Here is a 24,766-nt window from a genome sequence, read left to right as displayed (position 1 = left end):
GTATTCTACTAATACGGTAACATCAGATGGCCCCGTCTCCCTTTCTCTCTCAGGATGGTGTTTCTGTAGGTGTCAGGAGCACTGAGCTCTCCCCTTGTTCAGTCACCTGTGTCTTTGTGCAGCACAAGCAGCACTTTCCCAATGCTCCTGGAGCTGGCACTCTTCCTGTGCTGGAGCCGGTCTGCTGCTGCTTGTTCAGTGCTGCGTTACTGGTTTGTGTTGTGAGCCGTCCAAAGCCGTGGTCACCGCTCTCAGTACCCACACCTTCTGTCTATTGGAGATTTCAGGCACTGTTTGATGTCAGGAAGGTGCAGCTGGCTCTGTTCTCTTCAGCAGAAGCTTTTTGCCAGCATTTTGTGGCTGAGATGTGATGTGAGACCAAGGATGATCAGTGCATCCTTTCTGCATCTGAGGGATCTCTGTGCTGAAAGGAACGGGAGAGAAACTGGGTGGTGTGACGCACTGCCAGCTCTTTCAGAATTAAACACAGAGCGCAGTTCTGGAGAACCACCATAGAAACAAATTGTTAGTTTGTTCCTAGAAATGGTTCAGAAAAATACATTTTACCACAAAATGTTCCTGCCTTTCTCATTATATTATCCTTCTCAGGATCGCAGTTTACAATAAGCAGTATTTTTATGAATACTAAAAACTTGAAATTTCCTAAATATTCTTAATAATCATGGCTGATATTTAATTTTTTTTTCCCTTGCAAAACCGGAGCCTCAGTGCCATTTTACAATCTAATGTTTAGGTTTTGTCCATTACTCCTTTTTTTTTTTTTTTTTTTTTTTTTTTTTTTTTTTTTTTTTTTTTTTTGGCAAGCCTTTATTTGAACAAGGAACTAGGCAGACCTCCTGATACCATAGGGGGTATCAAATCTTACCCTGAGAGGTTGGTATTTGTTCTGAAGTGGTCTAAATATTTTTTGTTGAAACAATCTACAAAAGATGCCTTCCCCCCCCCATATTTCTTAAAGGAAACAAGAGGAGGACCTGTTCTTCAATTAACCTTTTCCTGTCATACTAAAGTTTAAAATAAGTTTAAATTCAACACAAAGCCTGCTAATTAATACCTGCTTTTTTAACCTAAATTTGGGTTAAATCACAGTGACTTGTATGCTTTAAAGGCTTCCTGAAAGATAATTCCTGTAAGTAAAAATTATTGGAATTACCTTTATTTCTGCTGTTTGCAGGATCCTCAAACGCCCTTACTGCAGAAAGCATGGGAAGGTTATGAATTATGCTTCGGGAGCACACCTATAGCCACGAGCCCTTAACCCTCCCTCCGTGGACCCAGGCACTGGCTGTGGGAGCTGAACTGGGGCGCACACTGGGAAAGGTTTGTGGAACCCACTGTTTTAGAGACCTGCTTGTTTGTGCAAGCTGCAGTTGCATTTCCGCTCCAGTAAACAATGAAGGAATACTTCCATGCTCTGCAGAGCCCAGGACTGTTCAATGGCCTTTCTCATCTCTTCCTGAAGGTTAGTCCCTTGCTTTGTACATTCACTCAGTAACAGATTTATGACACTTTGCAGATTAATCTGCACATTTCAGAGCGTGTAAATGGATCTCAATGAAAATGCAGATAAAAACACACATATCCCATGCTTTGAACATCCTGAAAGGACTTTTGAAACAGCAAATTATGTAGAACATATTTTTCTGTGTTTATTTCTTACATTGGTGTAAAGACGGGGATTTTGAGAGTTGGATGAATATGACAATAGCAGAACATAATTTTAAATTGATAAATGAGAAGAACAAACCATGGTAACATAATGCCCCCTATGGTTTGTAAGGCAGTATTTACCACAGCTTTAAGGGCAATGCTTTCCTGCATACCTTCTCTTAGCAGAATCAGAATTATGTTACACTCTTTAGCTAGAGAGGAAAAAAAAAATACCTGGTTGGATTTTATTGATAAATAGGTCAGATACCGTTAATTTAGATACTTTAAATGTCCTCCTCCTTTTTGGAGATTCAAAACAATTGGGATCAAAAGTGGTTTTGAGTAATGTAGAAGCGCCGAGCTGCTGCAGTCGCTCAGCAGGGAGCTCAGGGTGGGAACGATCCCGGAGCGGCCCGGAGGGAAGCGCTGTGTAACTGAGGGAGCGGCCGCTGGATGGCAACATCCTCCCGCGCATGGGGACGTGGGGACACACATGGGGACATACACGGGGACATACACGGGGACATACATGGGGACACGGGGACATACATGGGGACATACATGGGGACATACATGGGGACATACACGGGGACACGGGGACATACATGGGGACACGGGGACACAGGCACCGCCGCAGCGCCGGCAGCGGGGACAGCAGCTCCGCACGGGAGGCTCTCATGGCCCAGCCGGGCGGATCCGACGGAACGGGCCCTCAGTAATTCCTTGCTGGAGGGTTTCGTTCCGCCTGCTGGGAGCCCTTCAGAGAGCCGGCCCTTGCCGGCAGCCTGGGCACGGCAGGTCTGCAGAGCGGGGAGTCACCCCAGCAGTAAATTGTGCAGGAGATAATGTGTGAATAACGACGGGACGTTTTGCTGATAAATTGCTGCTCGTTTTTTACCCTGCTACCCCATGTCCCATCTAAAGGCAAGCCTTCCCTCTTGCGCCCGGCGTCCCTTTATGGTCTCATGGTGCCGGGGAGGGCAGAAGCTGCCCCTCCCAGCCCTGTGGGGTGAGGGCAGTGCCCGGCCTGGCTGCCCCGCCCTGCCCCACCCTGCCCCGCCCTGCCCCGCCCCGCTCTGCCCCGCCCTGCCCCGCCCTGCCCTGCTCTGCCCCGCCCTGCCCCGCCCCGCTCCGCCCTGCCCCGCCCCGCTCTGCCCTGCCCCGCCCTGCCCCGCCCTGCCCCGCCCTGCCCCGCCCCGCCCTGCCCTGCCCTGCCCTGCCCTGCCCTGCCCTGCCCTGCATGCCCAGGGAGCTCCATGGAGAGTGCTGAAGTGGTCCAGCACCTACACTGGATTGAATGAATTATGCATGCCCACCTTTGAGCTGTGGATTGGGAAACAGACCAGGGCTGGCTCTCTTTCGGTTCCCACAGAGCTCACAAATTCACTTCTAAGCCTTACCAGTGCAAAAACAAATGGCTGATCCTTGTATGGTGGAAAGCTCAGAGGAGACCCACAGGTGCCTGCCAATGCGCACGTAAAATGAGAAAAAATCCCTGAGGGTTGTTGCAGGTCTCCAAGGAGGCCTGGAACAAATGTGTACCAGTTTAACATTTGAGCAAGTTGGCTTTGTTGTCGTGTGATGGAGGAGACGTCTCCAAGGCCCAATGTTTGAAGATTACGTCTTGGGTAGTTTTGTGTTTCAAGGTTTAATAACGTTGATTACGCATTTCTGTTTCAGTAATTACTGAAGAAGTCATGGTTATCATATATTTATGTCTTTGCAACCTGGGGGCTCGGAGGCAGGGCAAAATACAAGGACAAAGTGGGAGTCACTCACCGGCAATAGCTGTTGCTTGTTGCCAGAACATAATGAAAATCGCTTTGGTCTTCTGCTTTTAAAATGGACTCCTGCTAGTAAACTGTAGTCAGACTGATTAAACAGTTAGATTAAAAAATTGCAACTCTTAAAAACCCCAGACATTTAGCTTCACTGACAGTTTATGATAATATGACAGTAATAATGTATAATAATATAATATAGTAATTATTATGATAATAATCCTCTTGTTGCCTTCCAGTTGCTGCCAAGCCCATACCTGGAGCAGGGAATGACTCTTTCTGCAACGCTCATTTATGTATTGGACTGGGATGGAAAATACATTTCACAGCTAAAGCTGCCCCAGCTAAGGTTGTACGAGTGGTTATTTGTTATTTCAGCTACTGGTCCATGGGCATATATATGGTTAAAGTTTAAAATCCACGAAAAGACATATTCAGAGGGTTTGTGAAAAATGAGACAGTTTTCCTTCCCTTAATGACAGGGATCTCAAATGTGTTGTGCTGTCAATGGGAGAGCAAGAGGTTATATAGTTTTCTCTAATCTATAAAGCTTCTTTAGAATCATGTCATTAGCTTTCCTGTGGTAGAGCACAGCAGAGCTAATAATGCAATTATGGTTCATGTAGTTAAACTATGCTATTGATATTTTTTTTTTCCCAGGAGGCCTTCATTTCTGGCAATTCTAATCATCTTCATTGTACAGCTGTATGGATTCCATGTTTCACTCTGAGGGAAATAAAACTGCAAATAAATACCATCTTTCCTAATGTCTCTGTAAATGCCAGATTTAGTAACCATTAACCAAATGTTGGAGTCCATAAAACGTAATGTATAGTTCTGTATGTGTGTGTGTGTGTGTGTGTATATATATATACACACACACACACACATATATATGCATATATATATATATGTGTGAGTGTGTGTGTATAGAGGCCACATAGCAGTCACCAGAACAAACTATTATGCTGGAATAAACTTCTTCCAGTATTTCATTATTCTCATTTCTTGCTGCTGTAGTTAATAAAATTTTCTGGTTTTGGCACGCTAAGTCTCTCCCCGTCTTTCTACCGTATTCAAACTGTAAGTATTAGGGTAAAATAATATAATTACCACATAAAATGGTGTGTATGTGTGTGTTTAGGAGGAGGGGGATTCTTCTTTTACTTCCCATTCTTCTGAACAAATCTGGAACCTGGAGTTCTGCATCTGGTATTGTATTACCTGATATACAATAAGGATGAGAGCTGGCAAGCACAGGCTAATTAAAGATGTTGTCTAGTCTATTATTAAGCATTAATTTAGTACTCCTATTAATGAAAAACTGCCTTTTAAAAAATCTATCTGTGCCAATCCTCATTACAGAAAAAATACCAATCCTGAGATGTTGAAACCCTAATTAAAAAACGTAAAATATGAAATAAGGATATTCCCTGCTTCTGTGGTCTCAGTCTTTCATGATTCATATTCTTCTGCGAAGATAAATCTTTAGAACAATGAATCTCCGAAAGCACTGCTCTGTTTTCTTGTGTGGAGAGGAAAGTTTCTCTAAACTTCTATATTTTTCTAAGTAAACTACCAAACACATTACAAAGCCTTTCTAAAAGACACATAATCAAGTGGTGATAAGGCGTGTTAATCATTTTGCTGACAATCATCCTTCCTTAACATGCCTGGGACATAAACAGTAGGAGATAAACACAGACAATAATTGCTATTAGGTGCCTGAAGAAAAAACAAAGATATGAGAGGGACATGCTAATTAGGCTTCCTCGATGGACCACATGGAGATGAAAAGGAGATAAAAATAAGAATAAAGCAAACAAAGCTGAAGTGTTTAGACAGCCTTGCAAGACATTGTTGTCTATGACAATGAACCGTTCATGGTCTTAAAGTCTTTAGAGACAATATCTGAGACAATATCTGTCATTTTCCTGCATACATCAGAAGCAGGGTAGCACCAGGGTGTCACTGTGGGATCTCGTGGGATATGCAACAGAATGGATCTATCCTAAGGGAGCTGAGATGGAGAGCCAGCAGGACCAGCTTCCTACCAGAGCATCTTCTTATGGGAATAGAGCAGCTCCTGCCATTTCCCTCTCTGTGACTGCTGGAGGAGAGAGGAGCTCTGCAGCCATGGGGCTGGCAGATGTGGTAGGGAAGTTCACATGGCTTTTCCATTACGACATGTATTTTTGAGTTGTTCAGCTCTTGACAAACTCTGTTTTTGATATTTGTCTTTCTGCTACATGGCAACTGTTTTGGCATCTGTACTTCAGTAAAGCATTGAAAATAGTCAGCCTAGGAGTTTGAAATATGTAAGCAAAATGCTGTCAAGACATACTAATTAGAAAAATTGCGCGCACGCAACCTCCTAGTGTTCTCTTTTGCTCTCATTTGTTTTGCAGATGGTGCTGGGTCAAAGAAGCAGCCTGTCTTTGCAGGACAAGCAGTTCTGAAGTTCTGAGCATCTCTACGTTTTCATGTACGCACAAGTTTTCTCCTTAGCTTTTTTTGCTTACCTAAGCCATTGGCAATTTGCTAACATTTTCCCCTTCCTTTTACTTCGCATAACAGGAAATCTGCAAAGTGTTTTCCAGGAATCAAAAGTATGGATTTGTTGCTTTGGGGATCAAAAACAAATTGAAAAACTTGTGCGTTTTGGTTGTTTTGTTGGTTTTTTTTTTTTTCCCTTTGCCAGTAATTAACCTGTGATACAGGTGGACAAGAATATAAAACAAACCTGAGAAAAAAGAATCAGGTTTCCAGATCTGCTTTAAGCAGACTAATCCATGAACATGTCTATAAAAATGAGTGATTGGACCAGTAGTAAAGCAGCTACTCGGTGACCACTGAATGGTCCAGGCCAACTGAGGCACAAAGCACTTACTGTATAGCTTGGTGTCCCAGATAAGTTCCTAGGATCTTATTTGACCCAGCTGGGATGCTAATAGGTAACTGTTACTGTATGTAAATGTTCTGTATGTAAATCCACTGTAGACAAATATTGTAATGAATTCTATGTTTCCCCTATTGGTTATCAGTAGGAAACAATATGAAAAATAAAATTTGAATCCTACAAGGATTACTTTTCCTAGTGGGCCACCACCACCCCTTCAGTAGGTAGAATGTCATAAGTACCATAAATGTAAAACAAAAACATTTTCACATTAAAAGAAAACACTAATATTTGTGCTGTATTATTGGGTAGAATTTTAAAACATTGATACTAAGTATAGAAAACAAATTGGATTGAGATTCTTAATTCCTTTTATTATTTTTTTTAGGGGATGAAAAGCTTTATCAGAACTAAGCTCATCTAAAACTTATTATTCTTCCAGTATGCTAATTAATAGAGCAGGATCATGAATTTGTTAATTAAAATAAGATACCTCAGGGAAACTGAAATTAATTTTGCTCTCCTAATAGAGTTACCATTATGCCATTAAATCTTATGGATGTCTTATCTACTTCTCTTTCTTTTCTTCCCTGAAAAAGTAAAAAAAATAAATTGTTTTATTTAGTTTGAATTTAGAATCAGAATATTGAATGGTGACTTTCTGAAAATGTGGAGAAGAACAACAAATAATCGTGAATAGCTTGGATTTCCAAAAATCTTGGAATGTGGCTTTCATGTGAGTATCAAGACTAATCCCCTCATGTGTTCACCTTTGGATCACCAGGTCTGACCTGCTCTGTGTAACTTGTAAACAGCTACTCCAGCAGCCTGAATTTTAGAGATTATTAAAAAAAACATAAAAACCTCAGTGCAGCAGAGATCTACATCTGAAAAAAAAACAAACCCCGACAAAACCAAAAACCAAACACACCTGTTCCTCTCAACAGACCGACCCCATGCCAGTCTTTTTTTCCTGTGTCAAGATTTGGTATGGAAGCTGCTTTGTGAATTTCCAGTGGATTGTTGCATTTTGCTGACATCTGTATTTAGTTTCTGATCCACATCAATACTTGCTGGGGGAAGCTTTAAAACTTCTGATATGTTGCAGTACCATGTGCCATCTCTAAACACAAAAGAGTTTCTTTCCTTACACCGTCACTTTAGGATTGCTATTTTGATCTCATTTCTCCCATAGGAATGAAATGCAAAATAAAGATCGGGTTGCTGGAGAGCTGTTATTTTAAAGCTTGCATTTAGCAGTTAGTTGGTGCACCACAGACACCTTGTGTAGCAGGTACCTGGCAGTGCCACCTCAGGAGGCAGCTCCGCAGTGCGCGCTCCGTGCGCTGCCGGCACCTGCCTGCGGAATTCCAGCGGGATTGCAGACGTCCTTGCAGGGGAGGAGCTCCTGCAGGCACCAGATGAAGCAAGACGCCTCACAAACAAAAGTTCAAGGTGAGAACCCTACTAGGTGCCGGCTGATTTAAGAAATTGTTTAGTTGTTTCTTTTCTTTCCGGTGCAGAGAGCAATACTGGGTGAAATAATGTGACTTGGGGCTTGTAAATGCACAGGGTCACAGTCTGATAGTTCTGATCATGCTCAGCATTTCTCCCTGTGCTAAAGGGAAGACAAGAACAGGAAAGAAAGGGCTATAATATTTCCTATTTTAAAAGTGGCAATAACAATGCATTTTAATGCTGGTCACAATTGATATTTTGCAGAAAGGAAATTTGGAATGCAAACAGTGCTGATGACCCCTCTGAGCAGCAGGGAAGCTCAGGCTTTGCCTGGTGATGCCCAGGTGTGTTTTCTGGTGCCTGTGTGCTGCTCTTTGCCTGCTCCCTGGCTGCCTGGAGCTCAGGATGAGCAGGTGGGGAGGGCTGAGCTCTCTTCCCCGAACTTGTGGAGGTTGTGGGGACATGGGCAGAGGCAGTTTCTTACCTGGAGGAGTTCATAGTGGTACAGCGGGGAAAGGGGAGTGCCATCTTCTCCTGCTGAGTACAAGGACAAATACCTCACACCAGGCTCACGGAGCAGTTTTCTGGACAGCAGGGAGCAGGACAAGAAATCAAACAGCTTTTCCTAATACTTTGAAATTTGTTACTGTCTCCTGTTTTCCTCTTGTGAAGGTGTTTTCTGTTGCCGTACTCCTGCTGTTGTGCCTGTAGAAAATGGAACCGTGATTAGGTTCCAGAGAAATGGCACCTATGCTGAGCCATATGACATTTTTGCTCCCTTGATCCACCTGATTGATTGTTACTACATGCTTTCTGGAGGAAAATCTCTGTTCTGTTTCTGTGCTGAGGACAAGCAAGTCTTAGTCCATGTATATGTTTCCTACAGGCTGTAGTAATTTATGTAATAACCATTAACTGCCGTGGTACTTGGGTATCAGCTTAGCAGGGATGGATCTCTGGGCCTTTGTGGAAGCGATAGTTATAGAAAAGATGCAATTTTTCTTTAAGGAAAAAAGGAATGCCTTAGATGTATAAACTCCTCCAGCCAAGCACTGCTTGCCCTGATCTGGGTAGGCTCATTGATTTTGATGGATCCATGCTAACTTATGCCTTCTAAGGATTTGCCCATCAATTTTTATCAGCTTTACAGCAAAAGATGGAGCAAGAGTATTTTAGAGGTAGCAGGAATATATCTATGTAGACGCAATTTTATTATTATTTTTTTTTTTAATAGTTGTGAATGTGTTTCAGATGCCCAACATCTTCACGCAGAGGAAGGCAGTGTACTCTGCCTTAGTGCTGAGACTCTGACTGGTAGAGTCAGTGTAGGCAGTGATATTCCTTCCCTGGACCTTCTTCAAGGGGCAGAGGCAGCCAGTTCGGTGTCATAGTAAAATTCTCCTTTGGGTGCTGCTGCTCTGCTTCCTGAAAGGCCGTAAAATATGGTTAGAGTAGCACTACACAATTCTGTAAGTGATTGTCCTCATTTCTTGAGTGTTCTTCCTGTGCATATCTAAAGGGCACCGAAGAATGGCTGTCCTTGTGCCTGAATAAATATGATTAAATCTTCTGTACCTGATGTCATAGTGAGAATGCTTTTAATCATGGCAGCAGCCTATTTGGACCAATATATGAGTATTTATTAAAAAAAAAATCAGACTAAAGAAATTATTAAATATGTGGCTTTACCTGTAAGGACTTATGCCAGTGCTCTTGTTTACAAATCCTTCTGAAATCTGCTGATATAATCTACTAAAATTATTTCTTTGGAATAAAACTATAGGAATGGGGTAAAAGGGGGCATTGTAAAATATGTGGAAATTTGTGGGGGGGGAAAAAAACCCACCAAAAAACCCCCACCAAAATGCCAACTTAAAGCCAAGTTGTGTTTCTTTCTGTTACCTATTTATTGCAATTTTGCAAATATTGTCAGAAAAATTAGTTCTTTGGGATAGAACTATTTCAGGGAAATGTTTATTTAGTGAGTGGCAGGAAAGTGAAACCTGGCTCCTGCAGGGAGGGGAGCCTGCCCATGCTGCCAGGGCAGCAGCAGCAGCTCCAGCACAGCCAGCCTGGCCTGGCCCCTGCTGCAGGCAAAGTGCAGCACAGGCTGTGCCTGAGTCCTCCTCTGGGTCAGCAAATGGATCACTTGGGCTTCTCAAAAAATGCTTTTTAACGTTTGAAATGTCTTTTTTCAGCACTTTTTTTTTTTTTTTCCAGTGTATTTTGTCTGTTTGAGGCACTTTTAATGTATTATGATTGTGTTATGCATTGACAGAGTTACTGGGACTTCTTTTTCCCTGTAATTTTCTTGGAGGTAAAATAAGTCTTTATTCATTTTTAGAGGTATATGAGTGCCATCACATTTGAATTTTCATCTATCATTTTTAAAGATAGGTTTACTATATTTATGCAGAGCTTTCCCTGTACTTTTTCTTCTTTTTTCAGGCTTTTTGTCTGTTCTCTGAACTAGAGCCTCTGCTCCAAAGAAGCCCATCCTTGACAGGGAGAAAGGAAGCAAAAACTTTTGGTTCATTCTTAATTTTTATTTGCAGTTAGGTCAAACTTCTCCTAATCCAGAAGGATTTGTTTAGTACGCATTTTTCAGTCACCGCAATTTTTGTCTCTGCCACTTCCCTGGTTGTTTCCAGGTTGAGCACAGCAGAGTCTGGCTCCTGCCTGGCCTGTGCTTGCCACGGTACCCAGGGAGTTCTCAAGTAGGCAGTGATAAACCCCTGGGAAATTTCACATTGCCAAATCCATAACCAGATCTGAGCCTCTGGCATTTGCTACTTTAGTCTATAAAAATTAACTTCCATATAATTTGGTGGTTTTTTTGGTTTGGGTTTTCTGTATTCTTCCTCCAGAGAAGCCTCACCAGCATCTTCCTGAGCTGTAAACTCTGGAATTTAATCTGCTCAATCATACTTCAGAGGGATTCAAACCAGTGGAACTTGCAGCAGCAAAGAGGACAGAAGATGGTTCCCAGCACCTCCCTCTGCTCTGCTGGGCTCTGTGCATAGGCTCAGCCATTCTCGCAGCCATGCATCACAGCTGCCTGCAGATCACATCTGCCTGATGATTTCCACAGCAGCTTGGGCACTCAAGGCAGGAATATGACTGGTAAGTCAAGGTTACTCTCCCTTCTTCTCATCTTTTCCTCCCAATGCAATCGGGGCAATTATATATGTCATGATTTTGGTCTAGGACAAAGCACTGCCAGACTGTTTCAGGTCTCCAACTCAGCAGAACCATGCGTGGATGTCAGTGCTGGGGGGCATGGTGGTGGGAGAATGTACAGGATGATTTTCTGGGACTGAATGTAGGCATGGCATCCCTTGGAGAACATCCTCTGGCTGATGTTACATGGATGGAATACAGTGGGAAATTCAAGGCAGCCTTTCCTGCTTTGTGCACGGAAAATGTTGACTGGGGTCAGCTGTAGGGAATTCATAGAAACCATAGAATAGCCTGGGTTGGAAGGGACCTTAAAGATGGTCTAGTTGCAAACCCCCTGACTTGGACAGGCACTCCTTTCCCTAGACAGAGGGCTCAGAGCTCCATCCAGCCATTTACACACTTCAGGAACGGGCCATCCACGACTTCATTAGCTCCTCTGTCTCTCCTGGACAGCCTGAGGAAGCGGAAACGCAAACACTGAACTAAAACCATAGAATCTTTGTACTCTCAGAACAAACACACACATTATGAAGCAGGATTTTAGGTCTAATGTGTTCATTAAGCGGTGTGTACACTGCAGCTTTGTCTCTCGGGGCTGGCTACACTCCTTTCCCTCTCTCCATGGGTGCACTCGCCTGGCACGGATCGGTGTTCCCGGTCCCCGCAGCCTCTCCCCCCGTGGCCCGGCTCAGCCAGCGCAGCCCGTGAGCTCCTCCCGTGCTCTGCCAGCCGAGAGCGAGCAGACAGACGCCTTCTGAAGTTTTGTGCATGCTGTGCGCCTTTTTTTATTTGCTGCAACAAGAAGAGCCTTTTCTTTTAACTCGGCTTCCTTTGAAGAAGTAACTCAGGAAGCTTCATGGCCTCTCAAGGTAAGTGCATCTATAGTCTGTATTTTTATATCGTGTTTACAGAAAACCAGAGTTTTGTGCATTCCCAGCAATCAGCAGTCTGATGAAATGAGTGTTTCAGGCTAAAATCACATCAGTCAAAGCACAGTTGTTTTGTCTTCCTTTAATTTTTCAGCATCTGAGAGGCTCCTAAGGAGACTAAAATCTATACTAGGATATTATTTGAATAAAATATATTATAAAATGTTAGCTTCTGCATTCAGTCAGAAAATTTAGTGTTGATATTTTTGTGTTTAAACCTGTCAGTAGAGAATGCCTGGGAAGGGTGGGTACTATTTTTGCACACTTCTTCCCTATTTCACTTTGAAAAAACTTCATCAGCAAATGTTTTTCACATTCAAAACTGGCCATAGACCTGATAACCCCATATGAAGAATAATAACTGAATTTAATCAGATTACTCCTATCTGGGTGTGTCTTTGTCACGTACTGACTTTAGCTCTAGCCAGTTGAGTACTTAGGGCAATGGGCAAACACGCAGCATCTGATCTAATCAGCCTTCTCCATTAATTTCCTCCAGGTTTTAGAGTGCTTAAACTAAGCAGAAATCTCTTTTTCTCTTAACATGAGTGGAACTCCATGGAGGTCATTCTGTTGGCATGTGCAGAGGCATGTGTTGGCCCAGGGAGTTTCAGCCACGGCTGTCTCTGTTTGCCAAATGTTTATCCCTCTTTCTTGTCCTCAAAACACTCAAGACATTCTGCATTAGAGCACTGAAAAGTACACAGGAGCAAGAAGGTTTTACAGCATTGTTGCACTCCTGAAAATAGGGTTTTTTTATTATTTTGTTTGGCTTTAGCCATGTAAGAGAAATAAGGTTTTGCATATTTTTGATGTATATCAGTTAAGAGAAACAAATAGTAATGGTGTGGAATACAGTTTCTAGTATGAAGAAACTTGACAATACACCTCTTTCAGGAACATGTAACTCTACAAATTGTGTTTGTACAAAATACTCACTGTATCATACGGTAACTTTAAGGATTTTTCATACTATTAATGAAATGGGAATCATACACAAAAATAGACAGTGTCAGACTAGCTCAAATTGTCATTAATATTTAATGTATTTACTGTTTGATTTTTGTATAGCTTAAAATTTGACAGGTAGAACTGCAATTTGTTGTCTTTTTTCCTCTTTATTATTCAAGAATAACACCAACACTGGGCTACTTCGTGGCATTTCATGTAACAACAAGAGTTACGGCAGTAACAGAACCCTGTGAGGTAAAATGATGCAGAAGAGCATATAAAATATTTATTACCCTGTTATACATTTTTAAAAGCCAGCAACAAATTCAAAGGGGTTACTTCTTCCTGTGGTCTCAGACTTTGAAAGAAAGCAGTGGCTGCAAAGACAAATTAAGATCAAAATATGATTGAATGATGAATCTTTCACAGTGAGTTCAAATAATACTAAAGGATCTCATTTAAACCCGCAGCAGCAAAAGAAAGATCCAGACTTAGAGCCAAAATTCCTTCTGGACCTCAAACTCCATTGTGTCTAGGTATTGTCACATGTGAGATAAAAATTATCAGTTTGGGGACTGCTTTCCTGCCAAATCACGGGGGCTTAGCTCAATACAAAGATTTGCTATTTGTATGGGGAGAGCTTCTGTTTGCTCCTCCTGGTTCCTGCAGAACCAGTGTTGCTGAAGGCCAAGGAACAATGCACCTGGAAGAAACCAGCTGGAGTTTTTCGGAAATCCAGTGTTTAAGGTGGTCACTGAGCTGTAGGAGACGGTGCCTGTGCAGGAGTGTGGATATACAGGTGCCTGTGGCAGTGAATGCTCTCCTTACCTTCACAGCACTGCCAAGGTCACCATCACTGTGCCCTAAAGGACTTCTTTGTGATAGCAAACCAGGAAACACAGCATAGTGATATCTGATCTATTCATTAAGATAATAATGAATAATACACTATAAGAGGCTGTGTAGACTTTGATATCAGGGTTGTAATATCCAGCCTGGGGAATGTGAGATCCCTGGAAAGGTTATCTCTAATTAAGAGAAATTATGGGTGCCCACAGGATGCTGGAAAGCATCTTGCTGGGAGCCAGCCCTCAGCAGCTCAGGGCACACTGGCACACAGGGCAGCTCACAGGGAGCAGGGCTGGCAACCTGTGCAGAGGGGCTTCTGGCCACCCTGTGTGTGAGTTCAGGCCAGCTCCAGCCTTGCCACACGGGCTCTGTGCTCACCAGCTGTCAGAGCAGATCAGGTGCCCTCCAAGACCACATCTCCTGATTTAACTTCATCTGCAGTGATTCCTGTTTGCATATTCTAAGGCAGCTTCATAATCAGAGCGCTCCATCTGTGGAACAATCGGGATGTTCCTTTTGGGTCCTCACTCCTGACCTCAAGTACTGATAGAGTCACATGCAGAATGATGTTATTGTTCCAGCTTTGATCCAAGAAGTTAGCTGCTCCTTGGTCCTGAAGTTTCTGGGTTTTTCTCTCTTCTTTTTTTTTTTTTTTTTTTTTTTTTTTTTTTTCCTGCAGAATCTCAGGGACAAACCAACCCAATCTTTAAGGATTACCTCCCTGGTTCTTCTGATGTTCCTCAGGAGAATTACCTCCCTGGTTCTTCTGATGTTCCTCAGGAGAATACACCTGTTGAACCAAGTCTCTGGAAGCAAACGTCACACACTCATAATTTGCCACCTGGTCTGGAGTACCTGAACCAGGTCCTGAATCTTTCTGAATGTTAGAATTGCTATGTTTTCATTTTATGTTGCTTTGATACCCTGGAGGATGAGGTTGTTTGGGTTTGTCTCCTTGGGGAAGGGTTAGGTTGGGACGAAGAGGCTTTTTTGTTGTTTGGTATTACTATGAGATAAGAACATAGGAGAAAGAAGCTTTTCCTTCATTGCTGACATTAATTTAATAGAAATTAGGTGAACGTAAGTCTGAGTGGCTGCAAACTTGCATTAACCCTGTGTGGGGAAGAAGGTGCTAATGCCTGAGAGAGGAAAATGCTTGAAAATGGAAGCAGATGTGGGTCGTAGGTGGGGAAGAAAAACGAGTGCTTAGGCCTTCTCCATCCTAGTGCTAAACACGTGGCTGTCCCTTTTGTTCTGTGAAACCTCTCACCTCGTGCAGCTCGGAGCACTGATGGTCTGTAGCTCTGCTCCAGAAGTTTCATCTTTTCCTGAACCTTTTTACCAGGAGGGTCGCTCCCTGCTGTTGCTTTGACACTGACTGAGGTTTCCATTTTACATGTGACTGGATTGTGTCACTCTTACATGCTGAGTAAGGTGTCACACACCCTGCCTGGTATGGGCAGGGACAGAATCAGGCCCCCAGCATAGTCAGATCATGATTCTGATACATCTCGGCTGTGTTTGCTTTTTGGTGATGCTGGGAAATATTTACTTCACTTAAAATGTGTATTTTAGGAACATATTTCTGCTAGTTTTGTATAGAAGCAGAAGTTGAATGTACTTTATATTTGGAGCTAAGTTACTTAGGTAGCTAATGAAATGGGGAGACTCTTCAGAAGCAGTCTTTCATGTGGAGTGATGACTTTCATTTCAAGATGCCTGAACCCAAAATGATACGTGTTGTCAATGATACATGAGCATTTGCTTACAGACCGCGGAAGCTACATTTTTAGTCTAAAAGTGATTGTGATAGTAAGTACTTGGCAGGTTACATATTCAGGCTCCTGTACAAACATGAATTACACCTCAGAATTACCCAGAAATGTAGGCAAGCAAATACCATCACTCAGTTTTATAGAAGCTTTGCATCTGACATTAAGGCAAAAGAGCAGGCTGCTCTCAGAGCTACAACTGGATCTGAAGACCTCATTCATCCTTATTCTTGGCCTGTGCTGCAGCCCTTGCTAATTATTCTTTATTTTCTCTGCAGTCTGAAAAGTGGGAAGCATGTGTGCAGTGCTGATTGTTGGCATGTACCCACAGCTCGAGTTTCTGTTGCAGAACGTGTCAGTGTGTGATGCTGGAGCCATACCGGCTGTGTGGCAAATGAAAGGGGCTCGTTCAGGATAGATGGGAGCAGAAGGGATGTCCCACAGCAGGGAGAGGGCTGCCTGCAGAATGCATGTGGGATTCCCTGCTGCCAGGGTAATCCCTTGGGATTTATCCTCATGGACTGAGAGATTTTCACGTAATTAAATGCTCAAATGAAGTTGATTCTAGCAGAATTTGGAGTTATTTATACCACTGGGAAGACTTCTAGAAGTCTGTGGGTCATTCTGGTGCTGTGCGCATTGGGGAAGTGGGTCCAAACTGAAACAGGCACAGAGAGGTGCTACTGGAAGTGCATGGGGAATAGAGAACCTCCTTTAAAACGAGACTCTATCTGTTTTATCTGTAGACTAAAAACAACACTCTTGGAGAGGAAACTATACTGAGTGCCTAGGAGAGTAAGCAAACTGTGAAAAAGAGATGTATTTAATTTATAGAATTACATTACTGGAAGAAAGCTTATATACAGAGTGGTTGTGAATAAATACAGAATAACAAATAGAAATTACATTCTCCAGCAGGCGTGGCCAAGATAACTGGATAGATTTGAGAAAGCTGATTGTATGTCCTCAGTTAGACCATGGCATGTTTGACTCTGATACAAGGATCCAAATTTAGTCAGTCTCAGGGAGATCCCTACAATCTTATTATAAATAGCAACCCAAGGATTGGATGAGAGGAAAGGAAAATGTGTGTCCTGTAGGTAAAAGCCAGCCAGCAATGCTTCACTCTGCAGATCCACACCCAGAGTGAGTTCAGGTGAAGGAACAATTCCAATTGGCTGTTTGCATGCATCAGAGAAGGGCAAAAAACTGCTCTGCCTCAGCAAACACATCAGTTTTCTAGGACTATCACTCTTTAATAACTTCTTACCTAAAAAAAAGTCACTTAAACCTCACTACTGTCTTCCAGATTACAAAGAGTACTTCTGTGTCCATAACAAAAATCAAATTAACCTTTTCCCATAGAAGGAATAGACAGGTGAAGCCTTGGAGAAGAATTTTCTGAGTACCTCAGCTGCATGTTGTGCCACCACTCAGGTTTAACTACTTTTGTGGAAAGTTTCTTTGTTTAACTTGGTTAGACTGATCAGATGCAAATTTGATGCCCACGGAACTGAATACTGAGAATTAACTGTGTATAAGGAGTTTTAACATATGAGCTCAAGGGGACCAGACCCTTGTTAAGCCAAAGGGCTTTGGGTGCTTTCAAATGCAGGTGCAGAATTCCCTCAATCTACAAGTGCCCCAATAAAAACACAACAGAATAACTGCCCTGCAGAAACCAGTGACAGGCAAAACAAGGATAACAAGTGGTACTGCTGTGTTGTCTCAATATTGTTTATACTCTGTGCACAGCAAACCAATACATAGACCAAAATCACTCCAAGCTTTTAACAGTTCAGGCTTATTAATTTTCTTTTCCCTGTAAAAGTCTACACAGGGCAAAGGAATCCATATTAAAATAAATCCTAAAATATTAAAATAGCTCTTCCATCTTTAACTTGTTTATTCTCTTTCCATCAGCAGAGTCCTTCCCATGAGCTCCAAGAGCTCTCACATGAGACCCAAACAACAAACAGCAAAGATTCTTGGGAGAATATTTTTACGTCTAAATATTTTTTATTATTTCAATTACTGGCATGCACATTTCAGAGATTAATCAAAGAGATAAAGAAGTTCCTCTTTTTACCAGCTTCTCTCTGCAGCCTAAACTAGCTGCAGGAGCTGACTAGAAGTGACAAATGGCTGCAACAGTTGGAATACGTACCAGGCGAGATTTATCAGTTTTAAAATATCCAGGCGCTGGAGAGCTGTGACAGGCTGGTCTCAGAAGGTCGCTGTGTGCTTTGTGTCTGCAGCTGTGAGTAATGGCAGAACCTGTGCCAAGCGTTTGCCCATCAGGAATTTACAGAAAAATTACGGAAAAAAGCTAGGTAAAGCCTAAACTGTCACATAAAACAGGCATAAAAAGTCACATAAAACTGAAAGGTAGACTGAAATTAAGTCTTGCTGGTTTTATAATGCTAACAACCGCTCTCCAAGAAAGAATAATGTCAGAGGGATGATAAGCACAGCGTAGCTGGGTATCATGGCAAGCAGTTTTTCTCCTGAATTTGTAACTGGCTCATGGGGGAAGGCATTTTCAGCCAACTGAGCATTTCATTATTGTTTTCCTCATTCTGGTACCCTGGCATGACCATGTGCCAGTTTTAAGGTGCAGGGCTCCCGAGATCAGAGGGTTAAAGCCACTGTGTGCCATCATTGGCATCCCCTGACTGCCTTGCTGGGCTGCTCCAGCAGGATCCTTTGGGATGTGGCCACTGCACATTCTGTGCTTGAGCCCAGGCTCACTGACTCCTGCACTGCCATGGTGCCCAGCACCAACCTTGGATTTGGGGTAAGGAGCTTCCCCTCTGACAAAGAGGAGCAGAAGGAGCAAGAAGTGGATTCTGCTTCTTGCACACAGCTTTCTGTTGCTGTTGTCTTTCTCATTCCCCCAGGGAAGATTATTTTTTTTCAATGTGTGGGTGAATTAGATGGCCATAGCACTTAATGTCACATTCCTCAGCCATAATTTCAGGGAGAAGTCCAAAGTGTGACTTCTGATATCTTTCAGGCAACCAACCTGTGCACTTCAGTAAGGTAAGAAACTTTAATTACAGTGAGAAGAGCAATAAAAGTAGGCAGGTGACCACTGGCAGCCCCAGACCTATCCAATACCCACCATCTTGTTTATTCTTTTGAAACAGCTGGACCAGATAATTATTCATCAGCAAGTGGAGCTTCTGGAAGGTATGATGCAATCCTTGTCACCCTTTAACAGTGCTGGGGTACCTTTAACAGTACATGGGTGTCTCCAAAAGGCATCCAAGCCTTGCCCCAGTTCAGTAAAGTCACTGTGAACCCGCCTGCTGCCCTTGTGTCAGGTTGTTATGCAGTGATAGTGTGGGGAAGTCTCACTTTGTTGTTTGCCTGTTCTGCAGCAAACCGCTGAGGGGTGAGTGATCTCTACAACAGTCCTAAATCCTCTCCTCAGACACCTCCCTCTCAGTGTTATTAAAGTTGAACCATCTTTTCAATCCGTGGAAAAAATGATTGCTTTTAACAATAACTATGAGAAACAAAGCAAATAGAGAAAGGAATGTCAGAAAACATAAAAATGAAACAAAAGATTTTCTAATTACTTAGTTTCTCAGAATTTCAAAGTACTGAACAAGTATTAAGTTCTGCCAGTTAAACCCTCTAAAATACATTTCTCCCATTCAAAGTGGTTTTGACCTGATTTTCGAATGACCTGCTGGGTGAAAGCTTTGTCACTGAAATGGGATGGTCTCAGGACACTACTTTTCACAGATGATAAAGCCAGAAAAAGCTCAGACTAAAACTCAGAATCTGAATTCTCTTTCTTGATATGTACTTTAGTGTACAGCAAATCAAAGTCTGAATTAATTCCTTCAAAATACAGACCTGACACTATTATTTCCATATACTTGTATATTTTCTTTGCATTGCTACTTCAAAACAGTTTTTAAAACAATGTGTCTCATAGACTTTTAGAATAAATGCTCAAATATGTATATACATACACTAACATTATACTAAGGTAATAACAAACGTAAGTTAATGTTCCGCTTGTTTTGCTTTATTAGCCATACTTGGCACAGAGACTTCCAGCAAATACGAGATAAAAAACCCCTTGGGCCAAAGAGTTTACTTTGCAGTGGAAGAGAACGGCTGCTTTGACCGCAAGCTGTGCTCGCCCATCAGGGCTTTCACCATCAGGATTGCGGATACCGCGGGCCGGGAGGTGATCCGAGTCGTCAGGCCCTTGCGGTGCAACAGCTGCTGGTTCCCCTGCTTCCTGCAGGAGGTGAGGGAATCCCAAAGGCCCTTTGTCCCGGCATCTTGCTGTGCAGCTCCTCACAGGAGGGTGGCAGGGGGGAATTCAGGAATCCACGGGCCCCTCTCAGCCCGGGGACTGCAGGGAGGCCTTTGAGTAGACACGAGTATCGATAAACGAGTTCTGTTCCCTGTGTGCCTCCTGGGTTCCCTGGGTCCCTTCCACGGGACCGGGCTTTGCTCACACCCCGCACAACGCTTTGGTGTCTGGTGATGTCTCTGAGGTCAAGTGATGCCCCAAAACACGTCTTGGCCTGACACAGGGAGAGAACTCTCACTGGACAGGAGGGTGGAGGGTGGAAACTCCCTGGAGGCCACTGGGGTCTGTGGGTTGACTTGGGAGCAGCTCTGTGGGGAGGCTGAGCCTTCGCTCCATGGATCAGCCTCTTCAGGGCCATATATATCTGGGAAATTGCAGAACGTGGAAGTAAGCTGCTTGGAGTGAAAAACGCAGATCCCATTGAGCATCAGATCTTTCCTCCTCAGACATTGATTTTCTTTTATTCAGATATCCTTCTTGTGTTATGAAAATGTTTTGCAGGTTATCTCATCCATGTACATTCTTAGCACTTACCCTTGTCAGGATTCTTAAAGAAAAGGTCCTTTGGTAGTACAGCTACTTAAAAAAAGATTGTAGGATACTCACTGAATACAGTAACATTTTTTTCTCCTAGTTTATAGCTTTTATAAAGTCTTTTATTGTATGTAAGGTCTTGGTTTCTGGTGCAGCTTCTGAGCTTCCTATTGTCCACTGTATTTAACAACACCATTAGACAGTGCTGAAACATCCAGTTCCACGTTTGGTAAAATGATATTTTACTGTATTCAGTACATACATACTTTGTCATTGTATAAACAATATACTATCACAGAAAAAATATATTAATATAAAATCAGCTTGTTGTTTTCTTTTGTTTGCTAGTTAGAAGTTCAGTCCCCACCAGGTACAATAGCTGGGTATGTTGTACAAAACTGGGACCCTTTTCTGCCAAAGTTTACTATACAGAATGAAAGTAAAGAAGATGTGCTAAAAATAATCGGCCCATGTGCAACGTGTGGCTGTTTTGAAGATGTTGACTTTGAGGTATGTTTCGTGTAAGTCTTAACGATTTAAAAGTTTTACTACTTGGAATAAATTTCTCAGATGAGAGGGAGAATGGGAGACGCTTTTAGAAATCCTGAGCAGGGTTTTCTGATGTGAGCAAAGTGCTTTGCCTTAGTTAAGAATCATAAAGGAATTTTTGGGTTTATCAACTTATCAACTCATTAGCCAAATCAGAAGACTCCAGTGGGTATTGTCTAAAATTTCAGTATACTGTGAGAAACATGCAGATGGCTGCATAATTGAGAATATGCCTGTCCCCTGAGGGGACAATGGTCCACAGCAGTGGGGCTAGGAGAACGTAAAAAACATGAGAGAGGAAAAAACCCCACGACTCTGTGAAATAAAGGCAAAACTGGCATAAACTTTCAAGATTGCTTCCTCCCACTTTTCGTCGGCTCTAAAGATGCTGATGTTTCCAAACTTGAGACCCTTTCTTGCGTGCCACTCGTAAAGGGAAATTTGACACTAATAGAACATTGCAGCATTAAGAATAAAAGAAGAACCTGACAACTGTAGCATACTCTGCATGTCAGGACACAGTCATTAATTCTGTGGAGATGTCGTCAGTGTGCACTTGATTTGTTTACATTTATGTCTCTTCCTGTTTTTTCTTTGTGCAGGTAAAAGCTCTCAATGAGATGACAACGATTGGCAAAATTTCCAAGTATTGGTCTGGATTTGTCAACAATGTCTTTACCAACACGGCCAACTTTGGGATCCAGGTCCCTGTAGATCTTGATGTGAGGATCAAGGCAGTAATGATTGGTGCTTGTTTCCTCATTGTAAGTGTGCAAGGTGGAGAGGCAGACCCACAGAGACGTGCAGATCGGGGCCAAAGGGGCCCTTGCTGTCAGCTGAGAACTACAGAAGTGCAAGTGCACTGGAAAATGAAACCCTACATAACAGATAAATCAATTAAAACCTTTTAACTTTTATGTCCGCTTTTTTTTTTTTATGTTAAATTTTTTACTAATAAGCTGTTTAAATAGTATTACACGTGCAGTTCAAGATTTTGTATGGCAGAATCAAATCTCAACATACATGTCAAACCTACCAAACTCCCCCAAACCCTTTATTTTGTTTGAACAAGTGTATGAACAAAAAAAAAAAAAAAAAAAAAAAAGTCATTTCTAATGGTAATTTCCAACCAATTCGATAATTCTGTTGAGTGTTGTATGTAAGACCTTCAGGCCACATGAAAATTCCTAGAAAAATTCTCTCGTGAAGATAACCATAGGAATTATGAGAGAGAATGCTCAGTGCTAGGGGTAATGATGAAGTTAAGATGAACGTTTTCTACAATTAGAAATTGATACTTCCTATGTAGCTCTTTTGCCAAAATAACTGTGTTAGCATGAAATGGTTTCAAAATCATCTGTGATACTTACATCGGAGTCTATAAACCAAAACTACAGTACTATTTAAATTATTCACTGAAAACTGTTAGCTTTAAAATTCCAACAACAATTCCGAAATTTTGCTTTTAGCAGGATAGAAATGACAGTTAAGATTGTTGGATTGTCCCCTCCAAAACTCCTGCTTCTCAGCAGCAATGATAAAAAGTGATTGACTAATATACTTTATGTAACAAAAATCTACAAGTAAGACTTTTGGTAGTAATTGTTGCATTTTTGTGCCTTCTGTATCTAATTCACAGTTTGTTTATTTGTAGGACTTAATGTTCTTTGAAAGCTCTTTGGATGGATTATAACAAGATGACAGAAACAATGAAATATGCAGAATGTGTTTCAGTAGGTAAAAATGAACATAAATTGATCTTCTTGCTTTGAAGGCTTATACATTTCTAATTCTTTTTCATTTTCTTCCAGAAATCGCTTGAGCTTTGGACATGATTTTGAGCTGCAAAAATCCTTGTTCCTTATAGGGAAAGACAGGGAGCTAATGATGATATTTATTAAAATATGTCTCATGTAAATAATAATTTCCCACTTACATTTTATATGTGCTGTAGCTAAACACGTACTTTTCACACAGAGCACTGTTGCTTTGGAACAGTGCTATTCTCTTCTTTCTCTTTTGATGTTCCTGCATGGGAAATCATGAAAGATTAGATGAAGGCTTACAGCATCACTGATGAAAGTCTATGTTTAGAGAAGCCTTTGATGTTTTGCAAGTGCTGGTACCAGTTACTAACCACATGAGGGTGTGTTCTGGGGTTTTTGATTTTTTTATAATTTTAGAAGTAATTTTCTGATTTGTTATTTAATTAATAGTAGCAAACTGATTTGAAAGTAACAAATATAAAGACATACCCGATGGGAAGTTCAAGATGTTATCTGTTTCAGTGAGTTGGAAGAAGGGAAGTTTGCTGGTAAATTAATTTTGTGACAGAGATTGTTTTAATGAGTGACAGCCAGAAATTAGGCTTCCAGCCCTAGACTTGGGAATTCTGAAATAGTCTTCCACTATTTTCACTGAAGGCAGGCCACAGATAAAGTTTGAGAGATGGTCCTCGGTGTGCTAGAGGCTCACAAATCACTTTTCTTTGTACTTGCCAGTGTTATGGATCCTTGCTGCCCTCTACTCAAGGCTTTCCTTAAAAGGTTTGTTCCTCTTTGTAATATCTGCTGGCTGATGATTTTTCCTTCAGACTTGCCTGAGGCCATCCTAGAACAAAATTACTTTTTTCCTTTGGCAAGCTCAAGTATTTTCTATGATGACTGTGCAGAAGGAGCTTTTTGCAGTTCAGCAGTTTTACGTAGCTGTTCATTCCTGCAGCCACACCTCGTACTGTTCCAAAACATTTCCATCAATAGGCTTTTGCTAATAAAAACTTCCTTTGTAGGAATGATATATATACAAGACATAAATAGATTTTTTGCTGTTGTTACAAAATATTTGCTGTACGAACTTGCTTATGCCTCTCAAAAACTCCCTTCAAGAAGCAAACCAGCACCATAAAATACTGGTGGCAAACCCAATTGCTCTCACAGTCGCCAGTCAAGGGGAACATTTTACAAATCACTAGAAATGCTGGATTTTTTTTTTTTTTTTTTAGTGTCAAATAGTAATTCAATTCTTGCAAACAACCAACACATCAACGGAAAGAGAGGAGATAATGAATAATTCATAAAAATGAAAAAGAGCTAAATTTATCAGGTGATTAATTCTCAACAAATATTTAGACTAATTTTAAATTAATGTTCATGGATATGAATTCAAACACAGTGAAGTCAGGAAGTTGCAACTAACGTTCCCATAGTGAAATTAACTGGGGGATGCTTATAGATTTAAACAGTATGTTTTAGATTATATACCACACTTAGGTAGTTATACAGATTTACATATGTCTTGAAAATAATTGTGGTTAACAAGCTCTGACAATCATCATTATCTGTTAACCGCTTCGCTCCTGGCTCTCGCTGTGACTCGAGCGGCGCAATCAGGCTGCCGGGGCTGGGAGCTCCCCGGGAGCCGCTGCCGCCGCCTTTCCCAGGAGGAAGCGCCCTCTCAGCTTCGTGGGCAAGATGCTCCCTCGTGTGGAAACTCAGGAATTTGCAGAGGAACGCGGGATGCTTTCTGCTAGTCTCGCTCATCACACACCGGTAGACTGAGAAAAAGAACCAGAATGTTTTTTCCGTCTTTAAACCCCTTTGCCCTTTTAGACAGAAGTCGCTGCTGTTGTAGCCCATAATCTTGGCTCTCGTGCACTGTTACGGGGCTCTGTGCGTCTGAACACTCGACTGTATTCAGTGCCTTAAGATCAGCAGGATCCCTGCCTATCTCCTAGTTTTCCTCTGCAATTTCCCATCTTCTTGTGGACTTTAACAAGCCAAAGACGTCTCTATGCAAGTGTGGTTTTAAAATGAGGTTTTATTTAGCACAGGGATGAATTAGGCTGTGTGTGTCCA

The 24,766-nt window shown here is 42.0% G+C and overlaps 1 protein-coding gene across 2 annotated transcripts in view; it reads left to right on the top strand.

The window, feature by feature from the left end:
* The window catches only part of LOC120757431 (phospholipid scramblase family member 5), a 72,266-nt gene extending 48,308 nt beyond the window's left edge, over positions 1-23,958 (top strand). The window contains exons 2-14 of one of the 2 annotated variants that reach the window (XM_058421922.1): positions 1,196-1,483; positions 3,692-3,801; positions 5,861-5,937; positions 6,977-7,087; positions 7,547-7,806; positions 10,677-10,932; positions 14,398-14,582; positions 18,640-18,682; positions 19,540-19,760; positions 20,712-20,873; positions 21,515-21,634; positions 22,567-22,645; positions 22,724-23,958. In XM_058421922.1, the coding sequence (XP_058277905.1) occupies positions 10,926-10,932; positions 14,398-14,582; positions 18,640-18,682; positions 19,540-19,760; positions 20,712-20,873; positions 21,515-21,634; positions 22,567-22,605 (777 nt within the window). In that variant the 5' untranslated portion in view covers positions 1,196-1,483; positions 3,692-3,801; positions 5,861-5,937; ... (1 more) ...; positions 7,547-7,806; positions 10,677-10,925 and the 3' untranslated portion in view covers positions 22,606-22,645; positions 22,724-23,958. Of the gene's footprint in view, positions 1-1,195; positions 1,484-3,691; positions 3,802-5,860; positions 5,938-6,976; positions 7,088-7,546; positions 7,807-10,676; positions 10,933-14,397; positions 14,583-18,639; positions 18,683-19,539; positions 19,761-20,711; positions 20,874-21,514; positions 21,677-22,566; positions 22,646-22,723 lie in introns of both variants that reach the window. The other variant, XM_058421921.1, reaches the window with a different exon arrangement.
* The last annotated feature ends 808 nt before the right edge of the window (positions 23,959-24,766 follow it).

The sequence above is a fragment of the Hirundo rustica genome, chromosome 10 (assembly GCF_015227805.2).
Source record: "Hirundo rustica isolate bHirRus1 chromosome 10, bHirRus1.pri.v3, whole genome shotgun sequence".
In the NCBI taxonomy this organism is placed as follows: domain Eukaryota; kingdom Metazoa; phylum Chordata; class Aves; order Passeriformes; family Hirundinidae; genus Hirundo; species Hirundo rustica.
The sequence above is the reverse complement of the archived record's forward strand: the minus strand, read 5'-3'. Positions and strand labels throughout refer to the sequence as shown.